The sequence below is a fragment of the Perca flavescens genome, chromosome 23, assembly GCF_004354835.1.
Source record: "Perca flavescens isolate YP-PL-M2 chromosome 23, PFLA_1.0, whole genome shotgun sequence".
NCBI lineage: Eukaryota > Metazoa > Chordata > Actinopteri > Perciformes > Percidae > Perca > Perca flavescens.
The window spans coordinates 4,191,324-4,216,862 of record NC_041353.1 but is presented as its reverse complement, the minus strand read 5'-3'; the positions used below and the strand labels follow the sequence as shown (position 1 = coordinate 4,216,862).

Genomic DNA, 25,539 nt, shown 5'->3' with positions numbered 1-25,539 from the left:
AAATACATGTAATTAATATTAATTATTGATTGCAAAAAACACACGGACGCCCTCCCGTGCGATTGGCTACTCGGCCAATCACTCATGAATCCTGCTGTTTTATAGGTTTGCTTTACACCCACTGACCTGTATTAGATGGAGGCAGGATCAGGAGGAAGCTGGAGTTGAATTAGTGTGTATTTCATACTGTATATTTTCATTTGAAGTCCTATTAAAATGCTTAAAAAGTAAAAATCCAATTCATTTTCTTAAATATTTAATAATCTGAATTAAGCTTTGACCGGCTGCCACTGGATGGTAGGATCAACTGTATCTGTGTTGTATTTCTCAATCCTCAGAAATTCCGCGAGTATCTGGAGGGAAGTAATCTCATTTCCAAACTGCAGGCCAAACATGACATACTGAAGAAAGCTTTAGCAGAGGGTAAGACGTACAGAAACTCTCTCTCACTTCTTACTCTGTCTTTTATTTTGTGACACAGACAATAATCAGCATTTACTGCCTTCAAATATTTCTGTGTTTATGTCTTTGTTTTTTCTTACAGGATATAAAGCTGAACTGCTGACTACCAGGTATAATTTCATGTTGCTGTGCATATTTTCTCTTCACATTTATTAATAATATTAATAATGATAAGTGTTGTAAGACATTACTCTCTCTTTCTGCTCATTACAGTCGTGGGCGGAAGAACTCCCATAGCAAGCACCAGGTAGAGTTTCACTTCCATCAGGCTTCAGGTTGTTTCTCTGTGTTTCTGCCAATAGCTGAGAGTCAAGGGCATAACTTAATTAGTTTCGTTACATATAGGATTATAACAGATCTTGGTTTTACCCGTTCATTTGAAAACTAGAGAAGCGAGCGCTAGACCGCCAGACTGGAGTTAAAGCTATAGTGCGTAGTTTCTGTCTCCCCCATGAGGAATTCTAAGTAATGACAACAAGACTGTCGGCGTCTACCTGATACAGGCCTAGAGACTACCATTAATTTGGCGAGCGGGATATGAAAATAAAGTATCATAATAAGTAGTTATTTTCTAGATTGATATAAATGTGAAAAATGCCAGAACTAGCATTCACATAACGTATTTATTTGTTTGTTTTTAAAGGACAAATGGAGCCCCCTTGACTCACATACAGCGCACAGATGCACTATTTCCTCCTGTATGTTTAAAACTGCAGTAAGCATCTGTTTTAGGAAATTACTGAGACTTTTTACATTCACAGTAGGAACCAATGGGTTTTGGCAAGTCAGAAAGTATTGAGAGGACGAACGCCTTGTTGTCTTTTTGTGGAACTGTTAACATTAATTGTTTTCATTGACTATTATTATAACTCGTCATTTATAACAAATTATTGTCTACAGCAGTCTGAATCTAATGCCAATGCTGACTCTGTGACAAGACGCAGTACCATGAGACCATAAGACCTTCAGACAGAATCAGAATGAATAAGCTGTAACCAATAACCAACCATGACTGTGTTTATAGGATTCAACCAAAGCCATACCTTTGCTTGTGGAGAGCTGCATCCGCTACATCAACCTGCATGGTGAGTTTCACTTCCATCTGGCTTAGCGGTTATTGATGAGAAATGGTTTTGTTGTGGTGGTTTCACCGACTACTCAACTACCATTTTGACAAACCAAAGGGGTTGAATTTAGTTTCCTTAAACAAAAGACCTTGCAAAGTATTCCAAAGTGATACATTTACACTACAAACGTTTTCTCCTGCTTGGCGTAGGCAGTGATGTTAGTTTCATACTTTGAACTAGAGCTGCACGATACGAGGAGAATATCAAATTGTGATTATTTTGACTGATATTGCGATTGCGATATGATTCACCACGTTGGAGGTAATGATCATTTTCATTGAAAAATATTATAATTAAAATGATTATAGTGAGATTTTTGCGAGGATCTGTACCAAGTAGATAGTCTGTTGGATAGGATTTGTAGGCCGGGACGTCTCTGCAGCACCACAACACTTCATTCAGAATGGTTTGACACATATTTCGCCTTAAACAAACATTGCGCCCCACCTGCGATTTGGATATTGCACTAGTCCATATTGCGATTTCGATAAAATTGCAATTAATTGTGCAGCCCTACTTTGAACATCAGGAAACAGGTATTTCTGTCCAGTCTGAGTTTTCTGTTGCACAACTGAAACCACTTTTAAACGTACACATGTTCCACCAAAACAAGTTCCTTCCCGAGGCTATTTTGCAACGGCACCGTGGCTATTCTCCGGTGCTTAGCATGATTGTGATTGGTTTAAAGAAATGCCAATAAACCAGAGCATGTTTTTCTCCCATCCCGGAATGCTGTGTGGAGTAGCCAGACCCTCCTTCGCAGCGCTGTGAAGGAAGGTCTAGCAGTGGTAGACTAGCTTCATGCTAACACTACAGACTGACAGAAACACAAACACCCGTCTGTTCCCAACAGGTCTTCAGCATCAGGGCATATTCCGGGTGTCGGGATCACAGGTGGAGGTCAACGACATCAAGAACTCCTTCGAGAGAGGTGAGAGGGTTTAACCCGCAGGTCCCCAGACCGACAGCTTCAGGCGGCTAAAGATGTGATTGACTCGTTCCGTCTTGTCGCCCAGGTAACGACCCACTGATTGACGAGGAGAGCAACCACGACATCAACTCAGTGGCTGGCGTGCTGAAGCTTTACTTCAGGGGTTTGGAGAACCCGCTGTTTCCCAAGGAGAGGTTCAATGACCTCATCTCCTGCGTCCGTGAGTACCACCGTCTGTTTACTGTCAATGTGCAGCAAATAGATGCACACATTTTAAGATCCGGTGTAAGAAATCATAGAAAAAGATCAAGTTTTTAACTTTTCCCAACGCGGAAGCTTGAGAAACGGAGGTCCATCGTTTTTGCCCTCCAGTCGAGGTGCAGAACGGACTGTTTTTTTGACGGATTTTGTTGAGTTGTCTCTTTAGCGAAATGCTCAAAGATCATTGAAGTTGGTTTTTTTATTGTGAAATAAAAAAAACGGAAAGAGTAAAGCTCCCGTTGAAAATGTGGAAGTTAAAAAAGACGTCTTTGTTCACACTGGCACGGGCCACATACCCTCTGGGTTTTTATTTTTATTATCTGCATAAGTTTAGTTAAATAAAGTTACATTCATAACCTTCGGCTACACGAGTGACGCAAAAGACACTTTGAAATCTGATTTGAGTAGCCAGAGTGTCCGGACCGAGACGCATCTGTAGGAATTCGATTGAAATTGCATTTCAAACCACCTCCAAATGTGGTTTGGATCTGATTTGCTGTTCAATTCAATTTTATTTATAGTATCAAATCATAACATAGGTTATCTCGAGACACTTTACAGATAGAGGAGGTCTAGACCACACTCTATAATTTACAAAGACTTTCAGACTTTGTAAACATCCATCTGGATACAATCTGGATCTGCCAAAAAACTGATTTGGCTTGGCAGTCTAAACAAGGTCTGATAGATGTCTGTATATCCATGAGTACACTGCAAAATGTAGTAGCTAATTTGGCATATTTTTAATTGCGCCAATTTGCCTGGCATAGACCAATCACGTGGCCAATATATCAAACTATTTCAGCTTATCTAATTGTGAATTAGTGCAAAATAGTACCATAAGATATTTTCTGGGTGTGCATAAATATACCCCTACATTGGCGATAGTGGGAGACATTGGATGGGAATCATGTGAGGCTCGCATATCTATGTATGGCCCAGTTATGGAATCATCTATTAGATATGGACGCTAATAGGTTGACAAGGAAAATTTTTCTCTGGGATAAAAACATTCTTGGTCCTTGGTCTAACGACATATGCAAATTGTTTTGGTGAGTTGTTTTCTTAATAATGAAAAGCTGAATATTGGTTCGTTTAAAGAATCTGTGTTTGCTAAAGACAAAAAGCAGTGGGCCGACGATATATGGGCTAAGCCAAAATTGCGTATTTTTGTAATGATAAAACCAAAATATGGCACTGAGAATTATGTTGTATATAATTTGTCAAAAAGGCAAAGATCTTTATGTGCTCAAGTGAGATCTGGTGTTTTGCCTTTGACTGTTGAAACAGGACGATATGTTAATGTAGAAGAGGAAAATTGGATCTGTCCCATGTCTTGTTTGAATGATGTAGAAAATGAGTTCCATTTTGTTTTCTATTGTCCTTTTTATTGTGAACAGCGTGATTTTTTGTTTCGTAGGATAAAAGCAGAGATTGACTAGGTAAATATGGATGATGCTCAAAGATTGAGATGGCTGTTTACGTATGAAACATAAAAAATAGCCAATTATCTAGATAAAGCTTGGGAGAAGAGGAAAAAAGCTCTTTATCGAGATGAATTGTAGATGAGGATTTGTTGTTTGTGTGTATGCATGTATGTGTATATACATATATGTCTGTGTATATGTATATATTTGTATTCATGTATTTCTCCGAATGATTTTTTATATGCGACAGGAAGATGTTTGTTAAATAAGTAAATTTGTGGTGTCTTGTAATCCCATGTGGGATGGGCCAAAATGTTTGGCATGACACAGAAATAAAACATAACTAACTAACTATAGTTTATATATCAGGATCAGTGTCTGTCTTCAGCCCACACACTCACTTTCTCTCTCAGATTTCTTTGTCTTTGTTTCTCTTTAGTGTGTCTGTGTCTTTGTGAAACTCATCCCCTCTACTCAGCAGAGATATCATGGAGCCGGCTGATGCGTGTTCATGATGTGTCGTCGTGTTTCAGACTCGTCTCGATGACTGTTGTCTGCTGTGTGTTTCTTGCCGCAGGAATCGAGAACATGTACGAGAGGGCGCAGTGCATCCGTAAGATCCTGCTGGGTGTCCCGAGGGCGACGCTGGTGGTGATGCGTTACCTGTTCGCCTTTCTCAACCAGTGAGTATCCACTCACACAAAACCATACGCTTACAGTTAATGATCATTTCTTTCCATTTTCCCAGAATTGTTCCCCTCATCACACATGGTTTTAAAGCTGAGGATAAGGGGGAGAGGCTATAAACCTCTCTCGCAGTAAAGGGCGATAGAAGTGCACACTTGTAGAGATGATGGAACAGCAGCTCCGCAGCCTCTCAAATAAATATAGAATAATAGAACAGCGAGGGATGGAGAGCGGAGTGTGAAGTGTGCAGGTGTGATGTACCAGCTTGTACGTATTGGTGCGCTTGTTAGCAGCACTATGAAATGCATTCAGCTTCAGTGTTATTAAACCATCAGTATTTAAAGGTCCCATGACATGCTGCTTTTTGGATGCTTTAATATAGGCCTCAGTGGTCCCCTAATACTGCCTTGGTGCAGAATTACAGCCACTAGAGCCAGTCCCATAATGAGCTTTCTTTAGTACGTGCCATTTCTGTGTCTGTAGTTTTAAATGCTATTGAAGAGGAGAGAGGTGGGGGGCAAGGTGGAGGGTGGGGGGTGTAGCCTTGACCAACTGCCACTTTACTCGTTTGAAAGCCATGATGTCTCTCTCTCATGGGTGGGCAAAATTCTCTGGGTGGGCAAAGCAGAAAAAGGTGAGGTAACCTTTCCCCTTATGACCTCATAAGGAGAAGATTCCTGATTGGCCCATCTGAGCTTTCATTTTCTCAAAGGCAGAGCAGGATACCCAGGGCTCGGTTTACACCTATCACCATTTCTAGCCACTGGGGGGCCATAGGCAGGCTGGGGGAACTCATATTAATGTAAAAAAAAAACTCATAAAGTGAAATTTTCATGCCATGGGACCTTTAACTTCCAGTTCCTGTGAACGCTGGTAGCGACATTACAGGAAACCATAATAGACACTGAATGTGAAACTGAGTTTTCACACACAGTACATACACATACACATGCATACAGTACTAACATCATAAATACCTCCACCCACCCGGGCCATCACCTCTTTGAACTGTTGCCCTCTGGGAGGGCGCAGTTTGTTTCCACAAGTTTCTATATGTAACTTTCAGTTTGAGTTGATGTCAGCGGTCGTGTTTTTACCACACCTGCTGTCGTAAAGGTCTTTTTTTTACGGTGCTGTATTACCCACTGTAGATTACTGAGTTAGCGTTAGGGGGAGGTCATATAGTTGTCTTGAATATTTTGATCAGACAGAAAATCATTCATTTACAATAAGAGAATAAGTTACAGACGCATCGTTGCATATTGAGTGTTTCATATGGTAACGTAGCCTGGATGTATCGTGAGCTAAACCGGGTAACGTTATCACTGTCACTGTGTCACGAGACAAAGCAATAAGAGATTGTTGTAGCAACCAAAAAATTGGACCCAGGCAGAGGCATTAATAAATACTATATAAAACTAGCGTTCTTTTCACTGTTAGTCTCGTTTGCTGTTACAGGTCATTTATGATCATCAGATGGAACATTACACAGTTTCAGAAACATCTAAAAGTAACAAAAAACAAAAAGCACTTTCATCCACTTATGCTGCACTTGCACTTTACGTAATCATGTGCAATGCGAGAAAATTATTTTATTAAATTATTTCACTATTTTACTATCAACTTTAGTTTTGATCTTTTTACCATCTTCACATTCTCTGAACCATGTTCTTAGTTCAATGCGTGTGTGTTTTTATGTTTGCACCATAGAGTAGCACTTTTAATTTCCTTGAATGTACAGTAGTTACAATGACAATAAAGTCAGTTCTGATTCAGCTGCCTGCAGCTTGTCCAGAATGCGGCTGCTAGATTGTTGACTGGTACCAGAAGGAGGAATCATATCTCCCCGATATTGGCTTCTCTTCACCGGTTACCGGTCAAATATAGAATCGATTTTAAGGTAATGTTACTTGTTTTTAAGGCAATACATGGATTGGCCCCTTTATATATTGTTGATCTCCTTACCCTACATCACTCCTCCAGGAACCTAAGACGGTCTAATCAGTTCCTTTTAGCTGTTCCACAGTCTGGGATGAAAACAAAGGGGGGTCGGGCCTTCTCCGTTGGGGCCCTGAGACTCTGGAACAAACTTCCCATTCATATTAGGTCCTCCTCTACTGCCGAGATCTTTAAGTCTCGTCTTAAAACACATTTTTATTCTTTGGCGTATGATTTAATTTTGGGACATTTGTATAGAAGTGTGTTGTTTGTATGATGTTCATTGTGTCTATATTTTTATTATTTGCCTTTGTTTTTATAATATAATATAACTTTGTATAGCACTTTGTTCAGCCTAGGTTGGTTTGAAATGTGCTCTATAAATAATTTGCCTTGACTTGACTTGATTCTGAAATAAACCCTACTACCTATTAAAAAAATGATTAGTTTATTAAAATTCTTTCCCATTGCCAGATTGGGTGTCTATACTAGAAAATGGGGAAAGTATGTGAACTTTCTGGAGGACTCCTAAGAAGCTTTGTGCTGGGGAGAGACGTGTATGATGGGCTTATGGTGTTGTCGTTTATACATATGTTTATTTGATTTATGGTTTATTGTCTATTTTGTTACTATTTTGTTGAATGGTCTGGAATGTTGTAGTTGCTGTATCATTTTTTCTTGATTTTTGTCTAGGTGGGGGGGTGTTCATGTTGCTTTGTATGATTTGTGTTTTGTTGAAAGAATAAAAATGAAAAAAATTGTTAATCACACAAAAGAAGAAAATTGTTCCCAAACGTCTCTGCGCTCTCGTACCGTACCTCCCCCCAGCCTCTCCCAGTACAGCGACGAGAACATGATGGATGCTGGGAACCTGGCCATTGTTTTCGGCCCCACCCTCCTGCCCACGCCGGACACGCTGGACCAGGTGGCCTGTCAGGCGCACGTCAACGAGGTCATCAAGACGGTCATCCTGAACCACGACAACATCTTCCCCGACACCAAGGAGCTGCCGGGCCCCGTTTATGAGAAGTGTATGACTGGAGACCAGTACTGGTGAGTTCACTTCGTTTCATGAGTTGCTAATCATATTCATCTAATTATAATATCCTAATGTTATTACCATTCTTCTGTGTTTTCCCCCTCTCCATCGAGATTAACCTTCTGAACCCTGCTTTTCGCTGTACATTTTGAAATTCAAGTAAAGCCGCCATTAGCATTACTTGAGGAGGTATGGAGGAAATATTCACTATGCTGCTCCGTTATTTAACTCATTGCTCCGAACTGCATTTTAATCATCGGGAAATGACGGTATAATATGGTCGGTAATACAGTAGATACTCAGCAGGACAAAAGAGAAAGACAAAAACCTCCACAAGGGGTGGCTGGAGAGTCTTCATTGGAGTCATAACTCAGTCAAATCTAAAACACACGGACGCGAAACACACATTGATATCATTCAGTGCGACTTACACTTCCAGGGCATATCATTATCTCTGATGTCCATCAAAAATAAACATCCAAAAATCCACTTAGAAATCAGAGAAAAAGACAGTTCAGGGCTTGCCTGAGAATCATCACATTTTTAAGTTTCCCTCATTATCAGAGTAATCCCGTGTTAGTATTTTTGTATTTTGTATTTATTATAAGGATTCCCATTAGCTGCCGCCTAGGCCACCAGCTAGTCTTCCTGGGGTCCAAAACAAGATTTAATCAGACAATATTAAAACATTTCATAACATATACTGAAAATAAAAAATAAAATAAGAAAATAAGAAAAAAAAAATACCACAATATCTGATTACAAAACTAAATAACAAAGAAGAAAAATTAAAATTAAAATTAAATGAAAACAATAACAAACCTTGATTACACTGCAGACAGGAGCTGCTAATAGCTAATTCGGCATACGTTAATTGCCTGGAATGGATCAATCGCATGGCCAATGTATCAAACTGATACTGATATCATTCAAATATCGGGGAACAGTTGAAGGTGCCAAAATGTTAACTAATATAGCCTAAAAAAAAAAAAAAAAGTCCACAACTTTAGGTAGGGAGAAACGCACATCGACGAGGAAACAGTCTTGGGTCCTGGTGACATAAAACACAGTGCGTGAGCGTCGTTAACTGTCACGAGAGTGATGGCGCAAAACAAGACATTTTTGAGGATGTCATCTTGGGTCATCTACATTTCTCACCATTTTCTGACATTTTATAGACCAAACTCATCGATAAATCAAGAAAATAATCAAACGATTAATCGACAATGAACAAAATCGTTAGTTGCAGGCCTTGATCCATGACAACATTGCACTTCTTGTTTACATCTCCCAAAGTATGTGGGGATCTGTGGGGTGGTCTCCACAGTGTCAGATTTTTAAAAAGGTGTCAGTTGTTTTCTGATGTATAATTTCAGAAGACAACCTCATCAGGAACACGTTTTTTTTTTCCGGTGGTTATGCTATTGAACCGATCTGTTACCTGTGGCGTTGAACGCCTCTCTCCTTCATCCTGATACTGTGTACAGTGGGTGTCCTGTTCTTCTCACAAACTAAACTCTTGACATTCGGTTCAGTACAGTATAGGGCTGCAACTAACCATTATTTTCATAGTCGATTCATCTTTTTGATTCTTTTCTGGATTAATCGATTAGTTGTTTGGTCTCTAAAATGTCAGAAACTGGTCAAAAATGTGGATCAGTGTTTCCCAAAAGCCCCAGATGACGTCCTCAGATGTCTTGTTTTGTCCACAACTCAAAGATATTCAGTTTACTGTCACAGAGGAGAGAAGACACTAGAACAATATTCACATTTAACAAGCTGGAATCAGATCATTTTTCATAAAAAATGACTCAAAGCGATTAATCGATCATCAAAACAGTTGCCGATTAATACTCATCGATTCATCTTTGCAGCTCTAGTACAGTAGATGTATTGTTGCATAAACGTCTTCAGACTCTTCATCAGCAGCCTCGTCTCCATCTGTGCTTCCTCCCTTTTGTTCCCATGTTGAATGGACACTGTGTCTATCTGAGCTTCTCTTCCTCTTCCTCTTCCTCTTCCTGCAGCGAGAGTCCGTTCAGCGAGCCGGGGGCGTTGGAGGAGGCCGAGCCTGACTGCGGCACCGAGACCCAGACAAGCGACGAGGGTACGCATGACCCCTGACCCTCCACACAGTTCGCCCACACTCCCAATCCCTGTGTGTGTCCTGGTGGAGAGAGGTTGCTACGGCAACAGCAGCCATGGAGACATCTCCCCCCCACCACTCTCGCTCTTTTCTCCACACCCCACCCACCACTTCTTCCTCCCTTCTCTCTCTCTCTCTCTCTCTCTCTCCCTTTATCTGAATTAATAGAAAAGACTTAAGCCCTGAGTGTGTTTCAATGTTCTTTTCTGATTGGTCGAGCTATGGGAGGAACAAAGCCACACAGACAGCTGATTGACAAGTTCAGGTTAACCTCTATTTCCACGTCTGGCTCTTATCTTCATCCCCTCCCCTCTCACCCCCCCCCCCCCATCCCCCTCCTGTCTTTCAGAGGGTGAGGGTGTGGAGGCGGTGGCGCGGTTCGACTACGTGGGCCGGTCGGGCCGCGAGCTCTCCTTCAAGAAGGGAGCTTCCCTGCAGCTCTTCCAGCGAGCGTCACATGACTGGTGGGAGGGGCGGCACAACGGCAACCACGGCCTGGTGCCTCACCAGTACATCGTGGTGAAGGACAGGCGAGTCCGCACACACACACACACACACATTCATTTATATGCTTTTTTAAATATATCATTTGTCTCGTTTTGTCCACAACTGAACGATATTCAGTTTACTGTCACAGAGGAGAGAAGAAACTAGAACATATTCACATTTAACGAGCTGGAATCAGAGAATTCTTTTTACTTATTATTATTATTTATTTATTTTTTCAGAAAAAATGACTCCAATCAATTATCAGAATAGTTCGAGATTATTTTAATAGTTGTAAATGAATCAATTAAACTTTGCTGCTCTAGTTGCCTTTGTTTTAGAAAAGATATCACTCAGAAAATGTCTATTTTGACCATGCAAGCTTTAAAGGACACCTAAATGTTATTTTTGTATTCTATTTATTTAACATTATAATGCAAAGTGGCAACTTTAAAATCATCCGTACTTAAGCTCTTGTTAACATACAGTAAATGGCTCATTGCATTCATTGACGAGCTGCAGCGATGGATTCAGGGGGATTTGTTGCACACCTTGTTGATTAGCTGGTATTATTGGACTGAGGGAGTCAATAACCGTGCGCTATCGATCGCTTAATTGGCGATTGGTGTGCTGGCTGTGCTCTCCTGTCTCCGGAGCGATTTGTCCTGATTGAGAGTCTCTCGGTGTCTGCAGGGCCGACGTCATGTCAGATAGCCTCAGTCAGAAAGCAGACAGCGACGGGGGAAGCAGCAGCACCGACGACAAGAGATCCCGGAGCGAACTGAGCTCCCCGACGGACATCAGGCCGCCGGAGACCTATAACAGGTCCGTCATGTAAGACACCTCCCATAATCACATGAGAGCACGGAGGAGCGTTTCAGCTGCGGCGAACGTTAAACCCAATTTCCAGCTCTTTCTCTCACCTCTAAAAATATCTGTGAATTTCATCACGCTGTTATCACTCCTGTTTCTCATGTGAACTGCTGACTTCTTTTACTCTCATTCCTAACTATACACGTAATCTATGGAAGAGATATGGGTATGCCACAGTGGAGGAAGAAGTATTTATACTTTTTCCACATTAAAATATCTAATTGTTTGGATTTTAACAATGCTGATTCCAATTCTGATTCTTCCTTTCGATTCCGGTTCTTATCGATTCTCGATTCTGATTCTATGAGTGGTGGAGTTATTTTCAAAAAAAGAGGAAAGTTTTATTTTGATTCAATGGTGGGTTGCAGTTTTACAGCTTTTTTCAATGTAAAATAAAGTCAGACTAGAGCGCCGCTTACTGTGCTCCATGGCTGCAACACAACAAGCATCTGGCCGCTACGGAAACCAAAACTTGCGCATGTTAAATTTGGAACCCGTGATCAGATTTGAAACCAAAACGATTCCAAACGATTCCAATAAAGAAACGATTACACTGGAATCGTAATCGATGCTACCTATGTTATACTGTATATTTTGTTGAGTTGTGTACTTATCCTAAACATTTCCAACGATGTTCAAACCTAGAGAAGTCTGACATTTTATTCAAGGTAACGCGTTACATTTGGTCGCCTGTTGATGGCGTCATATCCCCGTTGTGCGTGCGTCAGTGTTGTTGTTGACTTGTATAGTTTTAAGCCACATTTTTACGATACGTTTTTAGAGCCCGTTGAAGGATTTTAGTCTGGATCAGAGAAACAGGCGGAGCAAACGTGAGGTGCAGATCGGCTGGCTGCCCGTCCGCTGACGAGCAGAACAACGTCATTTCAATGGTTTTTTAAAATTTTAAGAGTTCTCGCAGGACACTTTACAGCTAGAGTAGGTCTAGACCACACTCTGTAATTTACAGAGACCCAACAATTGAACGCTGAAGGAATCCAAACCGGGAGAAACCGACCGCAATGAAGACTACAACTCCCAACATCCCATGCTGCTTTATCACGTCACCAAACTGCGTCTTTAGTTGTTTTGGTTGAGGGAACCCTTATATATATGTCAATGAGGGAACCCCGTCCTTTACGTTTGCGTACAGTCGTTGAAAATGTAGGGCCTACAGATGTGCATTCTCTACGTCTTCCTCTGCTTTCTCTTGCTGCTGTATTTTAGCCCAAAGGTTCAAACATTCGCCGCACTCAGAATCACCCTCCAACCTTAAATCCTAAATCAGCTACCGTTGACTGTGTGTGTCCTTTCTGTTGACAGTCACAGGAGGAAGCGAACCGACGGCTTATTCCGCCGCCCCCTGGGCCGCTCCAACGACAGCCACTGCCACGGTAACGGAGGCGGGATGGAGCGAAGCTCCCCACCGGTGACGGGTCACTTCAGCCCCAGGGAGCTGCTGCTGGGGCGCGGTCAGGGTTTGACCCCGCCCCTCGACAGCCCGGAGCGCCGGCGGCGCTCGGCAGCCGCCGTGACCATGATGGTGAGCCGACACGATTCGCTGCGGCGGCAAGAGGACACGCCCATCCGCCGCTCCAGCAGCGGGCAGCACGGCTTTAGTGACTCCCATCGCTCCAGAGCGCTGGACCCCAACACACTGGCTCAGGTACACACACACACACACACACACACACACAAATACAGTTCATTAACTTAAATAGATGGCATTAATTAAAGCTGCATTAATTAATGTTTAATGGATACAAATTGAATTATGGGATATGGGTTCCTCCTAGTGAAAAACGCAGCGAGAATGATCAGTGTGTCTGCAGCTGTAATACATTTTCAGAGTCCAAGCAATCCAAATCCCCAAAATATTCAATTTCAAAAGAAATTAAGAAGCAAATCTTTGGCATTTTTGCTTCTTCTCTTCATGTACTCCTTCTCTTTAAGGCGGTTATAATAATAAGTATTTTTTTTAATAATAACGTGATGTCTGACGATGTGTCTCTGGTTGGGATTAGTATGTTTAGATGAATCTGCAGCTCCTCTCCGGAGCTTTACAGCTCATCTTTTTTATCTGTCCTGCTCACAACCTTACTGTTCTGGTTCACTCTCAGCGCCCTCATAGCATCGTTTTCAGAGAAAAACTATCTGTAAAAAGCCCCTGTACCCTCCCTGCTCAGCAGCAAACAGCAGCCAGTAGAACTTCAAATCAGGATAAGTCAGTTTTGTGTTCACAACTTGTTTCCGCTGCCCACAGTTGACAAAAAAAACCCAGCTTTGCAAGTTTAAAGTTGAGTTTTCCAGTGAAGTAGGGCTGCAACTAACAATTATATTATTCATTGTTGATTAATCTGTTGATTATTTTCTCGAATAATGTGAAAATTGTGAAAAATGACAATCAGTGTTTCCCAAAGCCCAAAATGAATAGGGTTGGTCATCGTTTTGATTTTAACAATCCTGATTCCGATTCAGGTTCTTTTCTTTGGGGGGCATTTTAAGGCCTTTATTTGTAAAGGACAGCTGAAGACATGAAAGGGGAGAGAGACGGGGAATGACATACAGCAAAGGACCGCAGGTCAGAGTCGAACCTGCGGCCGCTGTGTCAAGGAGTAAACCTCTACATATGGGCGCTCGCTCTACCAACTGAGCTATCCGTGCGCCCTTGATTCAGGTTCTGATCAATTCTCGATTCTGATTCCTTAAGGGGTGGAGTAGAAACGGGTCACGTGCTTATTTTAAAGATAAGAGGAACATTTTATTTTTATTCAATGGTGACTTACAGTTTTACCGGCTTTTTCAATGTCAAATAAAGCCACACTTTGGGCTGCAACACCTCAAGCACCTGGGAGAACGGGTCGCTATGGAAACCAAAACTTAGTTAGTTACTTGTGTTAAATTTGGAACTGATTACTGGATTCCAAACCAAATTCCAAACCAAAACTGTTCCAATAAAGAAATGATTCCATTGGAAACCATCATTTTTAAAACCATTCCAAGTTCGAGCCGGTTCTCAATGCCCCATCCTAAAGATGATGTCCTTAATTATCTCGCTTTCTAGAAAATAATAATAATTATAAAAAGCTGGAATCAGAGAATTCACACCGTATACATACTGGGAACTATATTCTCAGAAGGTGAAACACTGCTACTTGGGCGGATTGATTATTTCTCCCTCACCACGGAGCTTCTCAGGTGCTGCGAGCAAATCACTCCGCCCAAGTAGCAGAAGTAGCAGTGCTTCGCCTTCTGAGAATATAGTTCCCAGTATGTATACGGTTAGAAGACGGCTGTGTGTCATGTGACCTTGTTTTTTGTACATGCTGTGACTAGACAAATCACAACATGTAAATAGGAACATGTTGGTGTTATTTTGGCACTTATTCAGAGCAGTAGACTAGATGGAGCCGGTTACCTCCAGGATCTGTGCTAAGCTAGGCTAGATGGAGCCGGTTACCTCCAGGATCTGTGCTAAGCTAGGCTAGATGGAGCCAGTTACCTCCAGGATCTGTGCTAAGCTAGGCTAGATGGAGCCGGTTACCTCCAGGATCTGTGTTAAGCTAGGCTAGATGGAGCCGGTTACCTCCAGGATCTGTGCTAAGCTAGGCTAGATGGAGCCAGTTACCTCCAGGATCTGTGCTAAGCTAGGCTAGATGGAGCCGGTTACCTCCAGGATCTGTGTTAAGCTAGGCTAGATGGAGCCGGTTACCTCCAGGATCTGTGTTAAGCTAGGCTAGATGGAGCCGGTTACCTCCAGGATCTGTGCTAAGCTAGGCTAGATGGAGCCAGTTACCTCCAGGATCTGTGCTAAGCTAGGCTAGATGGAGCCGGTTACCTCCAGGATCTGTGTTAAGCTAGGCTAGCGGTGGGGGCGTCAGACAGAGTTAGGACATGCACGGAGATGAGAAGGCTATGTATGGACTCTCTAACTCTGGGGGACACGGTGAATAAGACAAAGTCCCAATAAGTCGCCATGTTCCTTTAAACCGATTAATCGATTATCAAAATACTTGACAACTAACCGACTGATCTTTGCAGCTCTAGCGTGAAGCTGTGAAGTGTTTCCGTGTTGCTCTCTTGGTGGACTCCTTGTCTTTCCTCCTGCAGGACATCGAGGAGACGGTGACCGTGGCTCTGGGGGAGTTGCGGCAGCTGGAGCGGCAGGGCTGCCGGCCGGCTCCCGACGTGGTGCTGGACACACTGGAGCAGGTGAAGAACGGCCCCGCCACGGCCTGCTCCTCCGAGTCCCCCAGCCCCCACAGCACCCCCAGCACTCCGGGCACGCCGGGAACCCCCGGGACTCCCGGGACCCCTGGCACCCCAAGCCCCCTGAGCCCTCTGAGCCCCATCAGCCCGCTCCCAGGGCCTCCGCCCGGACCTCCCAGACCGGCCAACCCTTCCCCCGACACCCTGGGCTCCTTCAAACCGGTGGCAGCTGCTCGCATGGGGGCTCCGCTGCGGCCCCCCGCCCTTCGGCCCAAACCTATGGTGCCGCCCAAGAGCAGCACCCCGCCTCTGCCCCCGCCGCTGGACAAATCCTGCACCATGTGAGCCAAAACAGGCCGACGACAAAAGGCCAAATCAGGCCAACCCGGGCCAAAAATGGGCCAGAAGAGGAGATCAGGGTACTGCTTACTGTTAATAATCAACATGAGGGTAGAAACGGTAGGACAGAGAAAAAGGGTTTAAATGTAGTAAGAAATTATAATATATGACATGACCTATGATATGATATGCCATGATATTTATGTGTTGTCAGATTGGTGTGTACTCTCTTGGTGTGTAGGAGTTTACTTTCTCCATGTATTGAAGCATTTATCAAAGGTTAGCTTAAAGAAGTGCTGGTAAAGAGACACAGGAACCAAGCGTAGGCAGAGCGTCCTGTCCTGTCCTGTCCTGTATATGAGGCGATAGTCGCAGAGACGTGGGGGGGGGGGGGGGGTAGTGCAGCTCCAGTAAGATGTAGTTTCAGTGACGTGAATTGTAGTCACCCACAAAGGCTGCTGTTTTCTTTAAAAAAAAAAGAAAAAAAGACAAAAGAAGGATCCCGATCGGCTGCTGTTTCTGCGACGAGAGACTAAAGGAAGACGACCCGTCAGAGTGAAGGTGGACAATGGTTCCAACAACGGTCTGTGTGACTTATAATTTATTTTTTTATTTCCCACTCGGTTTAGCTGCTAAGCTCACTTAACACCTCAAACCACGAAACGCCTCTTGAGGTCGTCAGTGACACCAAACTCACATTTGTTTAACCAACGTCCAGCTATTTAATGAATGTTTCCAGTATTAAAACGACTGTTCAGCCATCTATTGAATGTTCAGCCCGTTGCTGCGGCGACTCGCTTAACTTTTTTAACAGCCTTCTTGTGTTTTTGGAAGGGGAGCCCCTACGCCCAGACCAGAGCCTCCAACAGGGTGTGACGGTTGAGCGGTGGAGGGAGCTTGGACAGAACTTTTTCTGGGATGGGGGGTGGGTGAATGATTTTGTTCTTGTTTGTGTGTGCAAGAAGTGTGTGTGTGTGTGTGTGTGTGTGTGTGTGTGTGTGTGTGTGTGTGTGTGTGTGTGTGTGTGTGTGTGTGTGTGTGTGTGTGTGTGTGTGTGTGTGTGTGTGTGTCTTGCTTGCCTGCCCTTGTTCTGCTCCCTTGTAAGTGCAGAAGCACTAGAATAGTGATAGATGATAGATAATTCATGCCTGGCTTGAGTGCCAGAACACGCAAGTGCAAGTTGGGAAAACGAGTGCAAAAAGCATGCCACTTTCTATGTATATATGTGTGTATGTGTGTGCGTGCGTGTGTCAGAATAATGGTTTACCTGGTTGTGAAGTCACTGAAGTCACTAGTTAACCTTAAATTCACAATAAGCTAACAGGGTGGGGCTTTGTGTGTAAACGCCCAAAAATAAAACACTTGAACAGCACACTGAATGTGGGTTAGTCCAACCGGGCTGGTAACTGATGTGTGTGTGATGATTTAACATGATGTGCTGAGATGGGCTATGGATGCACATCTGTGTGTGTGTGTGTGTGTGTGTGTGTGTGTGTGTGTGTATGTATGTATGTGAAAGTGCCTTTTTTTTTATCCTTGTCTTTTTTGGGGGAGTTGTGAATCCACTCACGCATGTCCTGAACGAAGAGCAGCAGCACTCTGAATGAAATAATCATAAAGTGTTTAGTAGATTACTGAATTATGAATTCTAGCATTAACCCATTGTGACATTGCACTTTGATGTATAGGATTGTGTACTTGGCATGTAGCATCATAACATGTTGGTGCATTTTAACTCAAAGGGAGGTTTCTTTGATTGTGTTTCATAATAACGGAAATGGTTTTTGTCTGTTAGTGTTGCTGTATTTGAACAACTGAGCTTCCTAAAGATTAGCTCATATAGCCAAATGGATTGTATCAACGTGTTGTATTTATATTATAAATAAACCTGAATAAATTAGCATTCAAGTCATTCAGTTGATTGAAACTGTTCTTTAGATGAAATGTGGCTAAATGTTTGGTTTGAACACTCATGAACCTCCAGGTGTGTTCTGTAAATCGGTGGTTTCTTAAACTTCGTGCGCCCACCCCCCCCCCCAACAAAGTTGATTAAAATTTTAAAATGTTGCAAATGTCAATGGGCTACTGAATGAGCTTTTCTTACTCCAGCGCTGACACAGCGACACTAGTAGTCTTATTGACAAACTGTTGGAAAAATCTAGTAACAGAAATCCAAATAGACTTATTTGGGAAGATATTGCTACATAAACATACGATATAAAGCATTAAAAAATCCATTGTATTGAACCATGTTTTACAGCTGAGGTTCCAGACTTTAAACATTTCAGTGTAAAATCATATTTATCAGCAATTCTTATAAAATAAGCACTTAGTACCAAGGTGATACAACGATATTAAAGGTTGATATTATGCTATTTTTCAGGTTCATACTTGCATTTTGCGTTTCTTCTAGAACATGTTTACATGCTTTAATGTTCACAAAACACATTATTTTTCTCATACTGTCTGTCTGAATATGCCTGTATTCACCCTCTGTCTGAAATGCTCCGTTTTAACGCCTGTCTCTTTAAGCCCCCCCCCCCCTTCAGAAAAAGCCCAGTCCGCTTACGGGTCTTCCGCATATGCGCTCTCTGCGTCTGCATCGTCATTGCAGCCGGGCAATGACGATAACAGCACTGTAGCGGCACTTTCTACCTATACAGTGCTGCTCATGAGTATCGGAACCCCTGTTAAAGTTGATTAAAAAGAAAAACCTTTGAGAACACCAATTTTCTTTGTGAATGAATAATGTATTGTAAATAAATAAAATGTTCTTCCTTAAAATACAGGGGTCATAAGTCAGTACACCCCTATGTTAAATTCCCATAGAGGCAGGCATTTATTTATTTTTAAAGGCCAGTTATTTCATGGATCCAGGATACTATGCATCCTGATACAGTTCCCTTGGCCTTTGGAATTAAAATAGCCCCCCCACATCATCACATACCCTTCACCATACCTAGAGATTGGCATGGTTTTATGTCAGTTAGCCTAATAGCTGGTTTGATTTGCATTGAGAGATGATCTGGAAAGTACCCCATGCCAATCTCTAGGTATGGTGAAGGGTATGTGATGATGGGGGGGCTATTTTAATTCCAAAGGCCAAGGGAACTTTATCAGGATGCATAGTATCCTGGATCCATGAAATAACTTAGCCTTGTGAGACCGTCCTGATCTGGCGAGCTCCAGTTTTCCACTCGCAGATCAGTCTGGCATCTTGAGATAGAGAAAATTTGGATCCTACGACTGAGCCAATCAGCGTTGGTTTTGAGGTGGGTTAGGTGGTGATAGACAGATGGTTTATCCAATCAGCTAACCAGTATTTTCAGACAGCGGTCCGGGAACCTGAAAGGATGTCTTTTATTCCTAAATTCTCGTTACACAAACGGCAAATATCCTTTACCGACATGTTGCTAGCTTGCTGAGCTAACAAGCTATGTTTTTCCTGCAGCAGCAGGGGCGGGCTTGTTGTTGTACTTTCATACGCTTCGCGGATCTGATTGTTTGTTTTGGCCCGTCTATCACCAACATAGGTGATAGACAGATGGTTCATCCAATCAGCTAACCAGTATTTTCACCCTTTTCCAAAAGTTCTCCAAAGGAAAGTTCCCAGATGGATATGCCGAGCAAATGCGAAGCGATCCATCTGGCGGAGTCGGGTTAGAAATAACTGGCCTTTAAAAATAAACATCTGCCTGCCTCTATGGGAATTTAACATAGGGGTGGACTGACTTATGACCCCTTGTATTTTAAGAAAGAAAATGTATTTATTTACAATACATTATTGATTCACAAAGAAAATTGGTGTTCTCAAATGTTGGATTTTTCCTCTTTTTTTTCTTTTTTATTCCTCATTTTAGTCAACTTTAGCAGGGGTTCCTATATTCATGAGCAGCACTGTAGATGTATAATTGTGACATCACAACGTTACAGAAGTCCTGACGGCTCCTTAAAGGCACAGTTTCTGAATATGGTCTGTGTGCATTTCTCTGTGGATTGAGTGTTTTGATACTTTCACAGTATTTATGTAGCACCTCGACCTGCTTTATAATTTTTATTTATAATATGGGACCTTTAAATGTTGTCCTGCAGCGTCTTAAAGACAACATAACATTTAGGCCTGCAACTAAAAAATGTCATTACTGATGCATCAGTCAATTAATTCTTAACTTCAGGTTCAACCCAGGGTTTTCTGTATCACGAAGGTGGATCACTTGTTACCAGGTTCAATCGCCATGGTAACTTATGCTGAACGCCTAACCTGGTCCGGAGCACGTTATGTTGGAGATTAAAGATCAACCGGTGTTAAAGCACCGCCTACTGATCAATCAATACTCGATTGATAACGGCGTCACCGTTCTTATAGAAGATCAGGCAGAGGCAGAGGCAGAGAGAGAGAGAGAGAGAGAGAGAGAGAGAGAGAGAGAGAGAGAGAGAGAGAGAGAGAGAGAGAGAGAGAGAGAGAGAGAGAGAGAGAGAGAGAGAGAGAGATTCATTCATAAAAGTTAAAACATTTAGAGACCAACAACCTCGTTAACCTTCACTGACAGGTATCTTTATGAAAGCTATAGATTTTAAGCGGAGGGAATTACATATAGGCTATTTGTTGGCTTCTTCAGCAGTGTGTTGCCAATATGGGTTAGAATTATGTTTTGATATTTTTTTTTTTATTATTTTCTCTCAAAGCTTACCACTGTTGGGGTTGCAACTGAAATAAAAGGCTAAAGTAATGACAGTTCATGGAAAGCAAAAGTGTAATTATGGTCAGATCTTGTGCCTGACTGATGGGGAAGTGACCAGTGTAGTCTAACGTAGGCTATTATATTATATAACTTTTTTGTTATGTGTCATTGGGCATTTTTAATAGGGTATATTGAAATCCTGGAGCTTACTATCATGTAGACTACACCACTGGAAGTGATATCGATAGGCGTTGTGATTTACGCAAAACAGCGTTGGCTTTTTTTGCCAGCTTTCCTTCCTGCGTTTTGCCTGTAAAACCGTGTCTGTGTTCTTGTTATTTATGTAGAATTCTAGTTTGCTCTTCTTATGTAAAATATGCGGCTCTGGTAGATGTTTGCGTGGATTGGTCGTGCTGTGCAAACACCGCCTCTTTTATGTGAACGCGCACAACGCTGGATTGGGAAACCCTGGGTTGACTGAACTAGTTGTTAAAAAATCTATATCTAAACAAAATAAAGTAAAATAAACATGTTAAAACAGTAGTTGATGCAACATACAGTAATTAAAATCCTTAATATATTTTAAATAAACAAAAGGTTTTAAGCATCTCCAGCGTGTCAGTTGAACTGTCACTAGAGCTGCCCAATTAATCGCAAATTTTATCGAAATTGCAATGTGGAATAGTGCATTATCCAAATCGCAGAGAGGCGCAATATTTGTTAAAGGCCAAATATGTGTTTAACCATTCTGAATGATGTATTGTGGTGCTGCAGAGACGTCCCAGCCTACATATCCCATCCTACAGAAAAGAATCTTCGTTTGGTACAGATCCTCGCAAAAATCACACTATAATCATTTTTAATTTTTTAAGATTTAATATTAGTCAATGAAAATGAGAACAATGATACAAACATGATCATTCCCTTCAATATCGTGCATCATATCGTAATCGCTATATCAGTCAAAATAACCGCAATTAGATATTTTCCTCACATCGTGCAGCCCAAACTGTCACGACCTAAGAATCAGAGGGAGAGGAGCTGTTGTTGGTGCGTCTCTTTGGTCTGGACCTTTTTTTGGTAAAAATGAGATTCAGAGCAACAAAAAAGGAGGACTGCTAAACCAACCAGAAGTTGGTCTGCGGTTTCCAAAGGAAAATGGACCATTTATAAGCATCTTATAAATCTGTGAGAAGTGATTGGAGGTTCATCCTCCCTTCCACCGTACATGTCAGCCCTTTGACCCAGGTTTGAGGGTGCTGAAGGGTTTGGAGTTTCGCAGTGAGCCCGAGATCTCCTGCAGGAAGGCGGCGATGTGCAGATCCTTCTCTGACTTCCTGCCGTCAATGATAACCACCAGAGTGAAGTGAGGCTCGGGCCGCGTCAGGTAGTAGGTGCTCTGGACTTTATCGTCGTAGAAGTGCACCACCTTGTCCAGGGTGTTGAGCTCGGCGGCGCGGTCTCCCATCATCATGATGACGTTCGGCCAGTGTGTGAGCGGCCGCTCCCCTGTCGGCAGGGACACCACGGCGGGGAACTGCTCCACGCCCTTCGGCGCTTCCCGGTACGAGTGCGGGTGGTGGTAGCCATGGCCCTGGAAGCTTTCGGAGCCTCGGTTGTCGAACACCAGAGACACGTTGCTGGCGTCGTGTTTGCGGATGAAGGAGCAGATCTTCCCGTGGTAGTCGGCCGTGGTGCGGGCGGTCAGGGCTCTCATGTCGGCCGGCGCCGTCTGCCGGCTCAGGGCCTCGTGGAAGTAGAAGCTGAACTTGGCGAGGAGCAGCGCCTGGAAGCGCTGCAGCCACACGCACAGGTGCGGCGGCTGCACGGCCTTCTGGGACTGACCGCCAAAGAGATGCTTGCGGGTCTCTTTCTGCCGCTGGAAAAGCTGGCCCCAGGCGATGAGCTTGGAGTTGGCACCGTGCAGGCTGAGCAGAGCGGGCAGGAAATACCACTCGGACACCTGGGCCTGGCAGCGCAGTAACTGGGTCACCACGTCCACCTCCGTCTGGAAGCCCTCCTCCACGCGGCCCAGGATGGGGTGGTGGAACCTGAAGGAGTGAGGAAGACGAGGTTAGTAGGAACACAAGCAAACAAATGCAAAGACAGAAGCTGGCCTAATTTGAAGTGACCTGCAAGCAGCTTGTCCTGCTGAGAATACATTTGCATTTAAGTTCCTATACACACACACACACACACACACACTAATTTGGGCTCCACATATTTCTCCAGAGCGCTGACGAGAACGTTCACCTTCGCCCGTCAGTGCACGGCCATGTGAGTGATGTGTGGTGTGTCACGCTGCGACCTGCTGCAGCTCCGACAACAGCTCAACCGTGCAGTTTGTGTTGCTGCTACAGTTGCAGGACACAGTTTTGCTGACACGTATCCGGGGAAAACGGTGAAATTCTGCGTTTGCTGGATTAAGCAGAAAGTTTTCCCCCTCCAACCCAGATATGTCCCTCAGATATGTATCTCTTTTACAAGTTTTTCTTTTATCGCACTCATTTCTTTTTATAATCCACCTGGTTCTTGGTTTCTTTGGTGGCATTTTATATGATTGTGTACTGAAACCACAAGTTTCTTTGCAGTGCGGATGTTTTTTGTTTTTAATTTAAATCAACTTCTTTTAAAAAAAAAAAAAAAAAAAAAAACAGTGTCTACAGTTTGAAACAAGTTGCTGCACTAAAGTCAAAAATACTTAATTAAAACATTAAGGACTAAAATTATTCAAAAAAAAGCTGATTTTGTGCACTTAAAGCATCAGATTTTATAAAGTGATCATGTGTTTTGTAATGCAGAAACAGATACACACTTGGAGCTGTATTTATGCAGGACGGCTTCCAGTGTGGTGACCAGCTCGTCTAAGTTGATGCTCTTCTGGCTGCCCAGTGAGTGCATCTTCTCGTACAGGTCGGCCATCTCCATGCGGGCCTGGGTGAAGTGGCAGAGCTGCTCCGACAGGTGCGACAGCAGGTCCTCCAGGTAGGAAGCGGAGCCCGGCTGGCTGTGGCGCCCCGTCGTCGCCACTTTCCTGAGCTCGTTGTACAGGGAGGTGTAGATGGTTCGAATGGAGTCCTTGCGGCTAAAGAAGGACTGGCCGCCTGCAGAGAGAGGGGAGATAAAAATGGTTGACTTATTCCAGCATTCATGTGCTACAGCGCCATCTGGTGTTGGAAACCTGTTGCTGTCCGTGGGACTTCGTCGTTGGTTTTGCACCTTTGTGGTTTTTTTAGATTTGCTCGCCCTCTAATTTGTACTGCAACTGCTGCACAGCAATTTCCCTAGGGATAAATAAAGTTGTATCGTATCTTAAAAATTGCCTACCTAGTTTGGTATTTGGGCTGAACGCAAATTAAATAATTTGAGTACAATATTGAATTTATTTCATATTAATATCTTTCTTTAAATTAGCCACAATTTATAGAGCTTTCACAAAGGTGGCTTACCATAATGTGGTACAGCTTACACTGGTGTTATGTAACTAAGTACATGTACCAAACTGTACCTAAGAACATTTTGAGGTATTTCTACTTTACATGAGTATTTCCATTTGATAACACTTTTTGGCCACCCCCCACTACATTTTGATTCATTACATTCAGATTAATACAAAATAAGCACTTTTACTTTGGGTCTTTTAAGTATATTTTTACTAAAGTAAGATTTTGAATGCAGGAATTTTACTTGAAACAAAGCTTTTCTACACTTGTTTAAACTTTAATTTAAAAGCTTAATTTCTGCGATGAAAAATTACATTTTCTCACCATTAGTGGTTCCCAACCTTTTTCACGTCAAGGACCTCTAAACTGATACAAATTAGACTATGGACCCCCATTTTATAAGACATAACGTTAACGTTACACGGGATATAATCAAGGACACATCGGCAGGGAAAACGTTAAAGCGGTTTCAGACTTTGACAAACACTTATTTTGGATATCTCCACCTCCTGTTAATTACCCATTTTCTGTCCGAGGAATGTCATGTTGTGGTACGCCTTCTCCGCGGCGGCCAGGTGAGCCAGAGCGGCCAGCAGCGCGGCCCAGATCGCCCCGGTGCTCTTGCTGTTGTCCTTCTCCTTCTCCACGTAGTCCTTAGCCCGGTCGAAAGAAAACATGCCGAGCTGCGTAAAGAAGCTCTCCAGTATGGCCCGCTCCCGGGGAACGGGTCGCAGCTCCTCCACCTCCGTCATTGGGTCGGAGATACTCCCGCAAACTGACCGTTAAAGCTGCCTGTCAGGGCGAGCTAACGGCTAGCTTACTGAGTTAGCAAAGTGACAGACTAGCTTCAAGGTAAGAAAAGACCATTTTCCAACCACAATACACGCAAATTTACCGCTTTAAAACAGCTTCACATTATTTCAAAACGTATTCCTTCACGATAACGTCGGCACATTCTTTCAATACGTTCTTAAAACTACAATAATCGTAAATAATTGTCTGTTTCCAGCTAACCAGGCTAACTGCGCGACGCCATATTGGTTACATCGGATATAAACACTACGGCAAGCTAAGAGTACCAAGATAAATGCGTTTGACAGAGTTTGCAGTAGCGCCAGATGCAGTAGCGCTAGACTGGATTATGGGGGTAATATAGAAATAGGCTATTATTTACAAATGTGTGTAGTGAGTAGTGAAACTGTATCCGTATGTGTGTACTCACATTTGTAAATGCTACACAAATCTGTAAATTATCGTGAAAAAAACAAAACAAAAACTGCAAATACGCAATCTAAAACTGATGAATGAAACTGTTTTTACTAGTAGGCCTATTTAGCTTCAATAGTTGGTATATATATATATATTGCCACTGTCGCAATAGCCACTGCTAAAGCTTGCTCTTGAGGGAATTACTGTAATTGTTGGGGTTTTGGAATTTATAGAGTGTGGTCTAGACCTACTCTATCTGTAAAGTGTCTCGAGATAACTCTTG

General features: G+C 42.8%; 2 protein-coding genes across 3 annotated transcripts in view; one reads left to right on the top strand and one right to left on the bottom strand.

The window, feature by feature from the left end:
* srgap1b (SLIT-ROBO Rho GTPase activating protein 1b) overlaps positions 1 to 16,288 on the top strand; it is a 56,826-nt gene extending 40,538 nt beyond the window's left edge. The window contains exons 12-24 of one of the 2 annotated variants that reach the window (XM_028570505.1): positions 339 to 423; positions 545 to 572; positions 676 to 709; positions 1,487 to 1,547; positions 2,443 to 2,520; positions 2,606 to 2,740; positions 4,786 to 4,891; positions 7,662 to 7,886; positions 9,900 to 9,979; positions 10,368 to 10,548; positions 11,198 to 11,329; positions 12,698 to 13,040; positions 15,485 to 16,288. In XM_028570505.1, the coding sequence (XP_028426306.1) occupies positions 339 to 423; positions 545 to 572; positions 676 to 709; positions 1,487 to 1,547; positions 2,443 to 2,520; positions 2,606 to 2,740; positions 4,786 to 4,891; positions 7,662 to 7,886; positions 9,900 to 9,979; positions 10,368 to 10,548; positions 11,198 to 11,329; positions 12,698 to 13,040; positions 15,485 to 15,928 (1,932 nt within the window). In that variant the 3' untranslated portion in view covers positions 15,929 to 16,288. Of the gene's footprint in view, positions 1 to 338; positions 424 to 544; positions 573 to 675; positions 710 to 1,486; positions 1,548 to 2,442; positions 2,521 to 2,605; positions 2,741 to 4,785; positions 4,892 to 7,661; positions 7,887 to 9,899; positions 9,980 to 10,367; positions 10,549 to 11,197; positions 11,339 to 12,697; positions 13,041 to 15,484 lie in introns of both variants that reach the window. The other variant, XM_028570504.1, reaches the window with a different exon arrangement.
* Positions 16,289 to 21,510: 5,222 nt separating this feature from the next.
* On the bottom strand, positions 21,511 to 25,149 carry kics2 (KICSTOR subunit 2). Its single transcript, XM_028570822.1, has 3 exons — positions 24,568 to 25,149; positions 23,420 to 23,708; positions 21,511 to 22,655 (listed from the first exon to the last, which is right to left on the bottom strand). The coding sequence occupies exons 1-3, from the start codon at positions 24,797 to 24,799 to the stop codon at positions 21,836 to 21,838; spliced, it is 1,341 nt and encodes a 446-aa protein (XP_028426623.1). The 5' UTR covers positions 24,800 to 25,149; the 3' UTR covers positions 21,511 to 21,835.
* Positions 25,150 to 25,539: the final 390 nt, after the last annotated feature.